Here is a 12,587-nt window from a genome sequence, read left to right as displayed (position 1 = left end):
CCTGAACTGAATGCTCTCTTCAGTTCACAGCACTGCTACTGATAGAAGTGGTTTCCTTCAACTTCGTGATCAATGAACGACGTCTAAACCCTCAGGAGCCCAATTCAGAAAAAAAGAGGGAAGAAGTAGGGGGGAAATGTGCAACCGATAAAGGTGTGTATGCTCATCTTGTTATGAGGATAGTAAAGGCTAATGCATTTAATGAAATAGGTTAGTACCTGTAGATCACTTAGTTACAATTTCTTGCATAACATTATAATTTATAGTATGTATAGAATGTATTTATCATGGTGTGTATAGCAACAAAGCAATTATAACCAAACTAGTCCAGTTGGATTGTAGTTAAACAGCACTTTCTGTTTTGGTTACCTTTAATAAAGGTGATGGTTTTCTGTGATTGTACTGAAAAGGAACTGAGGTCAGTAAGGGGAATCTCCAGTGCAGTTTAAAGGCTGATTTGAAAGACATATATTATAAGCATATAGATGTTGTATGTATCCTATGGCTACAATTATCAAAGGAATTGTTTGGTTCTTGGTTCTGAAATGTATCTAAAGTTATGGACTGCTCTAAGAATATGTTCTTCCTCATCCAGTGACAGTAGCTGAAGCAGAGAGGAGCTTTTTAAAGCTGAAACTCATCAATGTGGGAGATGTTGGTTTATGGTGTGGTTCATTTAGGGCATCATTCATTTTACTGGAGTAATTTTTTACATACTTACATAGAGTAATTCTTACTCAAGTACATGCTTTGTGTAATTCGTTCACCACTGCACAATGACCAATCACCTCAGTTTCCCAATGACCAACCACAGAATACCATCGTTCTTTTAGTGACCACTGATTACCACTGTTTTCCAAAGTTCAATCGACACTGTAGCCTATCGATCAATCAGCAAATATCATTGTTTCTTAGTGACCAATCACTAATTTCCGCTGTTCCCAAATGACCAATCACAGACTGCCGCAGTTTCCAAATGACCAATTTATGACTACCATTGTTTTAGAATGACTACTTCTCTAAGACCAAACATTTAGCACAACAAGAAATTTTAAAACTTTACATGCAGATGTAAAATGACGTGTAATTGCACATATGAGAACGTAAATAGTAGAAGATTTCAGAAATTTCAGGCAATTTATGATAGAAACATGGTGTTTTTATTAACATATTAATTGTTATATTGCTACCTATTTTTCATCTTTATACTCCAGTGCGTTTGTAAAATATCACATCTAATTGCACAATTTAAAATGACCAATGTGTAATATAGCTGACATTAAAAATAGACTTATTCATTCATTTTCTCCCGCTTATCCTTAATTCGGGTTGCGGGGGCAGCAGTCTAAGCAGGCCCCCGCCTTCGACTGCTGCCCAATCCTCTCAGCACCGTCCCTTACGGTCCCTCCTGCAGGTGGTAAGCCCACGGGAAGAAATAGACTTATTGTCTATTTTTAATGTCAGCTATATTACACATTGGCCATACAAAAGCATTGGAGGATAGAGATCATAATAAAAAAACAATGTTTCTATGATAAATTGCCTAAAATTACTAAAAATTTGTCTTTTACAATTTAAGTTCTATGATGGAAAATTTGTCTGGATTCGCAGAGGACATGTGGTGTTGACATGGTCAGGGAGGAGTAAGCAGAACACAATGTAGAGAAAAGGGAACAAACAAGGTTTGTTTTAAAAAAAAAAAAATTTAGTTTGTGTTTGTGTGTGTGTGTGTGTGTGTGTGTGTGTGTGTGTGTGTGTGTGTGTGTGTGTGTGTGTGTTCTCTGTTTAGGTGAGATGCGGGGCTCTGTTCTCTACACAAAACATGGGGTCCTGCTACATAGCAGACAGACAGACAGACAGACAGACAGACAGACAGACAGACAGACAGACGGACGGACGATTAAATGCACTAAATAAGTTTAGTTTTCACAGATATTCTTGAATGCAATTTTAGCAATACAATTTTTTTTTTTTTCTAAAAAGGAGACAAATGACTTGTTTATTTTAAGTGATCTGTCTTCTTCTTATTTTGTATAGCTCTTTAATACAGAAAAAGTACTTCTTATATGATTACTCGATTAACTGATGGAATAATCGCTAGAATACTCGCTTTTCTAAAATAATCAATAGCAGCAGCTATAGTTAATCGCATATTATATATATTGTGTGCAAGAGACCGGACAGGATTCACACTTTCACTGTAATACTGTAACAGTGTCCGTTCTTCATCCATTTTTAGAAATTGTTATTCTGTGTTTTGTTCTGTCTGTATATGCTCGCCATTTGAACGTTCACTAGATTCCCCTTTGACCTATTTTAGAGAACTATTTGATTATTGGTTGATCTGTTGCCGAAACCACACACTCTTATGAGTGACATTAAAGATTCATCTGCAAAATTGATCAATTCAAGACAAAAGATTTTAGTAGAAGCTGTATTGACCATTTAGCATCCAAAGACTTATGCAATGAACTGATGCCGAGATGTTTTGGGGTTAAAACTATTCAGGTGAAACCAGTACGATATATTTTGATCAACATGAAAAACAACTGATAACGTAGGAAACAGCAGAGAATTGTACACAATCGATTTAATGAATGTGCAAAAGCATTCACAATTTGATGAAAGCAACGAGAAATTGCACTACGTGATGTGGGGGTTAAACAAGTAGTTTTGAGTAGTTTTTGGCATTTTGCAGTAAAGTTTAATACTTGCTATATTTGCGCTCTGTAAACATTATATGAACTTTTACAGAAAAACACAATTTCTAATTGCTTTCCTAGATTAGGGTTAGATTATGAATGCTATGAGGATTGGTGTTAAAAATCTCACTAATATTTGAATTATTTCAGCCTAATTAATTGCCATACTTGGTATTTGTAATTAATAATTTAAATTCTGTAAATTGACACAAAACTACCCACCGATTTAATCGTAATTCTACACATTGCTTAAACTTCATTACTTTGTTACATGGTACTGCTGTAATATTGTTTCCTGTTTTTAATTTTGTTGTTATATTTCATTCCGTTCGATACAATTTTGCACATTTAAATATAGTTAAATATAGTTTTTTATTTTTATATAAAATCTCGAATCTTGTCTAAAATTATATTGTCACCACTAGGAGGCGCTGCAGTTTCAACAGGCCTGTTTTTTTTTTTTGTTTTTGTTTTGCCCAGTGATGATAAAATGGCTTGTTGGTATAAATAAAAAAATATAACAATAATAATAATAATATATATATATATATATATATATATATATATATATATATATATATATATATATATATATATATATATATATATATATATATTTGTCCAACACTATCCACTTTATGAAGAGCAATGGTATGTTATCAGTTATCTGATATTGATCTCAGTTAATGTTCACTTCAAAGGCATGGAGGAAAATATTACATTTTTTAGTGATTTTAAAAGTAAGCGAGCAGAACAAGGAAAATCTCTGGACTTGTTCGTGTGCAGGAAATGTTAAATAACCACTTTTGATAACCGTGGTGAGCAGGAAAGCATCTCAACAAGACCACACAACACATTTAACGTTGAGGCAGATTCTGCCATTGAAGCTCAGCTACTGCAAAGGTTTAGTGTCACGGGTCCCCAGACTTTTTGCATCAATGACCAGTTTGACACAAGAGAATATTTCCACAGACCCTGGGTGGGTTGGGGGATTGTTACCTGCATTGTATATTACTATTAAACACAATTATTACATATATAATAAAAATCAAACTAATGCAGAATCAGTGGGAGTTTAATTTAGTGATGCAAAGGAAAAAACTTAGTATAACAGGCTTCTGCTTACCTTTTATTACATCCTGGCGCCTGCAGCCTTGAGGGTCCTGGTTCGTGTTTTGGACCTTCACTGACCCACTGAGATTCTGTCTGGCTTGCCAATAAAATGTGCCGGAAAATTGGCACAAAGTAAATGATCTTTTTTTTTTTCTTTTAATACACCCTGCAGACTCCAAAATTCAATAAAAATTGTTACTTTTTTTTTATTCTTCCTGGGTGGCCCAGTACCAAATGATCCACTGCCCAGTAGGGGGCCATGGCCTGGTCATTACAGACCTCTGGTTTAGTGCGTTGTGGACTGTAGTTGTAAAGAGTGATTAAGTTAATATAGCCTTTCTACATCTTAAACTAGTCTGGCCATTTTTTGGGTTAGATACTGCAGAATTCAGTATCTATCAAAAGTGGTCCAAGGACTGAACAGTCGTGAACCGGGGGACAGGGTCATGGGTGGCCGAGGCTCATCAATGCGCATGGGAAGCGAAGGCAGACGAGCTCCTGTAGCTCAAACAGCTGAAGTTAATGCTGTTAATGCTCGACTGGTCAGGACTGTTACGGCAGCAAAAGGGGGGCCAACACAACATTAGCCAGGTGGTCATAATGTTATGGCTGACAAAGTCTCTTCTTCTTTTCATCTCCAAGATGGTGGTGGTAATTTCAAATTGATCTCTAGTGGTGCTGATGTTAATTTCTGATCTTGAAAAAAAATTTCTCCAAGGAACAAAAAGCCCTCTGTTGTCTGTCTCAACCCACCCAGTGTGTGAAAGCATTAGTTATGAATAAACACAGACTCTGACACACCAACAACTCACTGGTTGGTGTGTGTGTGTGTGTGTAGGGGGATTTGTTTTGAGAATGACTTCAGTAAAGTGAGCGTTTTTCCCCTTTGACTGTAAGGATGGGCGTGTAGGTTCATTTTGCTATTAAAGGTATGAAGTGTATTTCCATGTGTACGATATGCAGGTGCGTCGTGGTTTTTCTTTCACTGGTTGAGTACAAAAAATATTCGTAAATGAAATGGTGAGAATCGTATCCAGAATCATTTATTAGCATAATCCTAGGGACATAAGACTGTTTAGACAAAAAGAAACATTATTGTTTACGGTCAAACAAAAAAAATTTACGCACATAACTGACTCATACAAACACGTCAGTTTGTAGTTGTCCACTTTTTTTTTGTTGGCAAAATAAAAAAAACTTCCTTAGATATCCTTGTTCTAAGGAGTTAAGGCAATGATAGTGCAGGACCGTCGTCTTGACAACAGAGACGATGATTACTTTCCATATTTGGTGTTCGCTCGACTGCGTCCCAAACACGCATATAAACAAAAGTCCTTCATTATACTTGGGAGGCCCTGGCGGTGGAGAGTATGTTTCGTCATTTTTTATTTTTTTATGTTTTATGTTTGCGTTTCTCTCCTGTCCATCAAAGCGTTCAGTCATTTTGTGATTTAGCGCGGCGTCTGCATGCAGTTTAGCTTATAGTTTGCATGTACTGGCCTGTGGCACTGAAGTGTGTGTGTGTGTGTGTGTGTGTGTGTGTACAGGACTAGTCCTGTCCAAAGTCTTTATCCTCCTTCCTCATTCCACGTTTCTTGGCTTTATGCAAGGATCAACCTTGTATTTCACTAAATATATATAAAAACAACTAACATAAAAAATAAAAAAAAAATACTAAAAAAAACCCCCATTTTAAACGTTGAGTTCATTCTCAGACTTGCTCCTTGTCAGCTCTCCACAGCTGCTCCTTCACTTCAGGAGGAAGAGTTTTAAAGAGCTCTTCCTCCACCACCAGGCCTGAGCGTTTCAGCATGCGGCACTCGCCCAGCTCCACGGGCAGGCCTTCTAGCCGATTGCCACGCAACTCCAGCTGTGTCAAAGACGTGAGCTCTCCGAAACGTGATGGAAGTGCAGTCAGGCAGTTGTTCCCCAGGTTCAGAGTCCGAAGCTTCTTGCACTGGAACAGCTCAGGTGGTAACGTCTCGATCTAAAAGAGGACGGTAAGAAAGAAAACAGGTAAAAAGCTTTTTCCTCATGTTTCTTTTTTTACAAATGATAAAAATGTGATTATGATGCCTTGGTGTCATCTCGCAATATCAGAGGGGGATTAGAATTTTTGTACGTTTCGAGTTAAATGTAGTTTAAAGTACAGGTAGTCCTCGGTTTATGACGGTTCGACTTTCGTATGCCATGTTGGGACGCTGCCAGGAAGTACACATCTCCTGCCTTGTGAGATGTCTTAATTAGCCGTCAACAGAGTTCAGTTATCTCGGTTTTTATGGTTTTTGAACCCAATTTTAGATCTTATCTCTGTCCTTTTTAAAGCCATTGACAGACACTGAAACTCCGCGCTCCATTCACAAACTGGCATTTGTGCACCTGCCCACTGCCACATACATATATACTGTAAGGTTAAATATGGTACAATAAATTGTTCTGTTCTGCTAAATTATGTGCTGTTATTTGTTAAAATATTAATACACTACCCCATACTGATCACCGTTGTTTACGACTCCTGGGTAGGCTAGGCTATCTCTCGATATTTTCAAGCTACGACGGTGTCACCAGAACACATCGCCATTGTGTGTCAGGGACCACCTGTACTGTATATGAAAATTTTACTGTATACATTGCAATAGACTTCCATGTTACTGATGCATTTGGTTTACCATTTGGAAAAAATTTGGAAAAAAATTATATAATAGCTGTACAGGATTTGCCGGATTTCTGGATGATAACAAACCTAATGACTTTCCTCATTGTTAATCTGCTGTAATCTCCAAGTGTTTGAATGCGCAGAACTGTCCATTGCAGCACAGCAAAAATGTTGACACTTTGATTAAAGGCCGTTCAACATTTGTGGTATTCAGAATAATAATAATGGAAAAAAAAAAAGTCAACTCACGTTACATGCGCACGTATCTATCTAACTTGTTAAACAAGTTAGACACGTGCACACTGATTTTATTTTTATATGAATGAGAAATGAAATGAGGGAACCAACACTCAGGCACAATTCATTCCAGATTTATGTAATCAGCTCTCTTTTTATTAGGGAGGAATTTTTGAGTGATAAATTACTACTAGTGTACTGATCTACAACTGAGGTGCTTTTACACAAAACAAGGGTTGGTTGGGGGTCATATTTTATAGTACTACCTGCATTTCTATAGAAAAAACATTGTGTGAGGCCTTAAAAAATGCTCTTTTTCTCTAAAGTCTGTGTAACCTCTCTCCAAATTTTCATTTTTTTCCCAAATACTGCAATGTGACAAACCCAAACAAACAAACCAAAAAAAGAAAAAAAAGGAAACGGGTGATGTATAGATTTTCAAAAAACACTTCTCTAAATGTCCGCATGGGTTTCCATTGCCGTCCCAGAAATGTGCTGCTAGGTAGACTGACCAAACTTTATTGCCCCTCTGCCAAAGTGCATGGCCCTTAATGGCCGAAAAGCCATTAAAGGTTTATTTCTACCCCGGTGTCCAGTGATTCTGGGATAAGCACTGGATTCATTGCTACTATTGCCAGGAAAAAGTGGTTACTGGTAATGAAAAAAATGAATGAAACAATGAATCTCTTCAATGAATGTTATTTGCAGTCTGTAGTGGATTGATGCTTGTTTTAAAATATTGAATAAACAGCAATACGTAGTGGGTGATTTAGGTGACAGTCGGCTAAAGCTAAAGAATATCTATTTAAACAAACACAGCCTTCTATCAATTCTTCTTCCACAGTAACTCCCACAATACACTGCTTCAATTCACGTTGAATTGACACCCAACATGACTGACGGCTGACTAGAAACACCTTCTTCTCCATCATGTCTTTTCATTTTTCCACTTGCGAAACGCTAAGATCAACACGCACTTCGTCAGAATCCTGTATACAGCATTACAAAAACAACCCAGTGCTTCTGCCAAGTAAACAAGACTACGCTTTCACCAATAAATAAATACACAGCCTGTTTGTTCTGTATTCTCGCAATATGGAAGACAAGACTGAGTGTGTGTGGGTGTATTTTTTAAAGCATGCCCTGTCAGGTCTCATAAAAAGGCTATTTTCAGCAACACATTTCCAGACACAACCACCCAATGTTACCAACATCCTGGACCATCTCCTCAAACTCAAGACATCCAAAGAACAACAGCCCTTAGTGCGTGGGTGCAAATATTTATGCATTTCCAATTTTCATTACATGATAATATACTTTAGCAACTAAATAACATTACAGCCATTATCGCCTAAATAGCAGGCAACAAAGGTGAGTACACCCTAAGTGATAGCAGATGTACGTCGTTTAAACCATGCAACGCCACATGTCTCATTCATCAGGTTTATGTTTTTGTCTGCGTGACAGGACCACACACATTTGTATATCTTGTATTGGAGCAGTTAAAATGTAGTGCTTCGAGTAAAATTCTCTCATACTGACCACTGGATGTTCAACATGGCACCTCATGGCAAAGACTCTCTGAGGATTTGAGAATTGGTTGTTGCTCTCCACAAAGATGGCGTAGGCTATAAGATGATCGGTTACAACCTGAAACCTGAGTTACAGTACAGTGGCCAGGGTCATACAGAGGATTTCCAAAATGCAGACAGAAGCCTCTTCCAAACAGTTTGCTGATGTCCAAGAGCATGAATTACTGGAACCATGTCCTGTGGTCTGATGAGAATAAGATAAACTTGTTAGACTCAGATGGTGTCCAGCATGTGAGGTGACGCCTTGGTGAGGAGAACTCAGAAAATTATGTCTTGCCTACAGTAAAGCATGGTGGTGGTGGCATAATGGTTTGGAGCTGCATGAGTGCTGCGAGTACTGGGGAGCTGAGGTTCATTGAGGGAAACATGGATTCCAACATGGACTGTCACATTCTGAAGCAGAACATGATGCCCTCCCTTTAGAAACTGGGCTGAACTGCAGTTTTTCAACATAAAACCGACCCCAAACACACCACAAAGATGACAACTGCCTTGCTGAGGAAGTTAAAGGTGATAGAGTGGAAAAGTATATCTTCAGACCTGAATGCTATTGAGCACCTGTGGGGCATCTTCAAGCTAAAGGTGGAGAGGCCATCCAGCAGCACGTGATGTCATTATGGAGGAGTGGAAGAGGATCCCAGCATCGGTTTCTTTTCTATAGTACTGTCCCTTGAGAAGATATACTAATATAGTTGCTGAAAGGTGAGGGGTGTACTTACGTTTGTAAGATGAGACTGCATGCATTAATGAAAACAAAACATTCTCCGTATTTCTTGATAGAACGAGAGGGTGCCGAATCAGTGCATGTTTCAAATTGATGATTTGAGATTAGATGAATATTTAGTAGAGGTCGGCTGAAATTAGGCCGTTTAATAGAAAGGCGCATCTGCGATCAAGAAAAAACGAGCTCTGACAAAAGTTGACTGTGGCATCACCTCACGTCGCCTGCGTCAAGGCAAAAAAAAAAAAAAAAAGTTGTACTAGAACCCACACTAACTCTCCCCTACCAGCAGATGGCAGGCGTCTGCATTCGGCATCCAAACAGGGAAACCTGAAGAGCTAGAACTGTGAATATATCACTAGAAATAAATAAATATGAATATACAGTGGAACCCGGTTACCTCGCCCTCGGTTACCTCGACAACCCTATTAAGTCGACGTTTTTGAAGTGGAACCACCAAATTCTCGCTTTTTCTAAGCATTTTTTATCGGTTATGTCGACTTTTTTTATGTCGCTAAACCCTGATATCTCGAGCACAAGGGGGGGGGGGGGGGGGGGGTTTGCCATTTAACGTCGGTTATCTCGGTGCAGCCGCAGAAGAACTCGCAGAAGTGGCGGAAAAATCAAACCTTACAGCTGCTACAGGTGTTTTATTGTATACTGGTGAATCTCTGCTGTTAGTTAGTGCTAGTGTTCGTAGTGTTAGTAGGGGCGCGGCGCGGCCGTCGAGAGAGCGCCGGTGGGAAGACACGTGCCGGGAAACGCATGAGCGATAACAACGACCGCCGTGAACCAACATATACCAACAATAACGGACAGTGAGAGTGTGGAAGTTTAAATAGGAGCTGGTGATGATGATAAACGAGCACCATATGTGCGCGATTAAAGCCGGGAGCTTCAGAGCACCTGACACGCTGAAGGGGGCCGAAGGGGGCGTGGCAGGTGGATTCATGACAGATAAACATGTACTGTATGTATTTTTATAGCATGCCTTCATCAAACAAATCGCGGCAACGCTGTTGTGTAAAAAAAAAACCTTCAAAAACACGTGCATGCACATTCTCATTTATTAACGCACATCATGTACAGAAAGAAATTTCAAGCACGTTAGTATATTGCCGCCATTTTGATTTTCGTTTATCTCGATCATCGGTTACCTCGATGCTTTTTGGGGAACCCCTAGGACATCGACATAACCGGGTTCCACTGTATTACTATAAAATATCATTACTAACAAATTTGTGTAGCTTTTTTTTCCCCAAGTCATGTCTACAAAGTTGGGGAGTGGTGGCTCCAGCGGTTAAGGCGCTGGGTTACCGATCGGAAGGTCGGGGGTTCAAGCCCCGGTATCGCCAAGCTGCCACTCTTGGGCCCTTGAGCAAGGCCCTTAACCCTCTATGCCCCCGGGGGCCCTTCCGAGAAAATAAATCAAGGACCGTGACGTTGGAGCGACGTGGGGCCGCCTTCCCGTGGGCTCACCACCTGCAGGAGGGACCGTAAGGGACCGGGGGTGAGAGGATTGGGCAGCAGTCGAAGGCGGGGGCCTTGACAGCCCGATCCCTGGACATGGAGAAGTGTCTGGGGAATCTGCTTAGACTGCTGCCCCCGCGACCCGAATTACGGATAAGCGGGAGAAGATGAAATGAAATGTCTACAAAGTTGCAAAGACAAAAGCAAGAACGGTAAGTGTCTTTGTTCCCTCTCTACCCAGTCGTTCTTTGCTTTCTTAAGTTGTTTTTTTATTCCCTTCGTTAGTTCATTCGCTAAGCTGAATAGCCAATCAGAGACCTCTTTCTCGCTCCACCTCAAATTCGACATGCAGTACCGACCAAAAAAAAAAAAAAGCTGACGAAATCCGAATAGAGCCAGAGGTGCGGAACAAACCGGAAAAACTAACGCTCAGAAAGTAAAGCACACCCGACATTGTCACATGGCCGACTGTCAGCTTAGTGTGTCCCGGGCTTTAAATTCTTTTCTGTCGTTCTTAATCTAGCCGTATATATTTCATTGGTTAAATATGATGCTACTTTTGAAAAGAGGAACAAGAATTACATTTGGAGAGAAAATACGAGTAGCTTTTTGGAACTGTATTGTTAGTGAGCCTTCAACCAGATGTAGTTTAGGCTACATAACATATTATTGTGTTATAAGTGTTAAATTTTTAAATCAGCCAAAAAAAAAAAACAGGCAATATGATTTCTAAATATCGACCAGAGCAAATCCCCTTTGGGTCGACCTCTAATAATTAAGGGTGGGGATTTGAGGGTTGTGAGTATGCACAGCTGTCACTCAATCTAGATTCGTGTGTGATTGGTTCATCCACTGTTTTTTTTTTTGTTTTGTTTTTTTGGCAATAAGAAGGAAGACTCAGCGGGAGGTCTGTGTTTGTGTGTTATGCTCTGTTTCCTGTGTGTGTTTGTGTGTGTCTGACCCTCACCCTGTTTGCAGTAACAGCAAAGTACTGCAGGTTCTGCAGCAGTCCGATGTCAGGGTGGATACTATTCAGGTTGTTGTGGCTCAGGTCGAGAAAGCGCAGCTTGCGGCAGAAGAACAGCTGGCTGGGGATTTTGTCGATCTTGTTGCGGTTAAGGTAGAGGCGCTCGAGGTTGGTAAGTGTGCCGATCTGGATGGGGATGTAGGCGATCTGATTGTACCAGAGCTTCAGGCACACCAGCCGGTGCAGGTGCTGGAAGCTGATGATCTCCTCGATTGTCTTTAGATTGTTGTCCTTCAGGTCGATCTCCTGCAGGCAGCAGAACAAAAATCAATTCATTACAAATTTGGAACGCGAAATGGGAAAATAAATATTAGGGGAAATAACTGGTGGAAAAGGTTAAGCGGTTCCAGTGAGCAGAAGAGGACCATGCAATCACAAAGGAAAATTAATACACGCATGCAAAAATAAACTAAATATTATATTCTAGTCTATAAAGTCAGTGGCGTATATCTTTTGAACTGGCATATGAATCAGAGAAAATCAAAAGATGATTTAGAATTGGTCGTTATGGAAATGATGTTCTCAGTACTTTTTGTTTTTCTGTTGGCTTTAAGGGCCTGGGGTTATTGCATTATGAAATATTTTGCAATCTCAAGTGTTTTGTTTTGAGTTCACACTTGATGCAATAGAGAGGTCTAGTTCTGGTTTGAGTGATTTAGCTAAAGTTAACAATTAACTGACACCTGGCTATTAAAATGTCTCAGACACATCAGCAGAATAAGGTTTATTTTTATTCAGTGTGCACCATTGTTATGTAGCACTGCCTTAATTTTCCAGGGTATGGAATTCACCAGAGCTGCACAGGCTGTTGCTGGGATCCTCTTCCACTCCTCCATAATGACATCAACAAGCTGCTGGATGTTAGACACATGGCAGGTCTTCACCTTGCGCTTAAGGATGCCTCGCAGGTGCTCAGTAGGGTTCAGTTCTGGAGACATACTTGGCCACTTTGTCACCTTCACGTATGTTCGAAGTCTCCAGTAATTCATGCTCTTGGACAGGTTGTCTTCAGCAAACCATTTGTGTGCTTTCTGCAGCACTCCTGCGTCTGTTATTTGATACCAGCTTC

At 39.9% G+C, this 12,587-nt stretch overlaps 1 protein-coding gene and 1 long non-coding RNA gene across 2 annotated transcripts in view; one reads left to right on the top strand and one right to left on the bottom strand.

Annotated features, from left to right (window-relative positions):
• The first annotated feature begins 49 nt into the window (after positions 1–49).
• LOC310738812 overlaps positions 50–12,587 on the top strand; it is a 69,672-nt gene continuing 57,134 nt past the window's right edge. The window contains exon 1 of the long non-coding RNA XR_014537164.1: positions 50–65. This is a non-coding gene — a long non-coding RNA (uncharacterized lncRNA). The remainder of the gene's footprint in view (positions 66–12,587) is intronic.
• Positions 4,843–12,587, bottom strand: part of lrrc8aa (leucine rich repeat containing 8 VRAC subunit Aa) — a 36,702-nt gene continuing 28,957 nt past the window's right edge. The window contains exons 7-8 of the mRNA XM_083564062.1: positions 11,459–11,764; positions 4,843–5,802 (exon numbers count right to left, since the gene is read on the bottom strand). Of these exons, the coding sequence (XP_083420188.1) occupies positions 5,527–5,802; positions 11,459–11,764 (582 nt within the window). The 3' untranslated portion in view covers positions 4,843–5,526. The remainder of the gene's footprint in view (positions 5,803–11,458; positions 11,765–12,587) is intronic.

The sequence above is a fragment of the Silurus aristotelis genome (genome assembly GCF_946808225.1).
Source record: "Silurus aristotelis genome assembly, chromosome: 16".
In the NCBI taxonomy this organism is placed as follows: domain Eukaryota; kingdom Metazoa; phylum Chordata; class Actinopteri; order Siluriformes; family Siluridae; genus Silurus; species Silurus aristotelis.
This window is presented reverse-complemented; position numbering and strand designations above follow the sequence as displayed.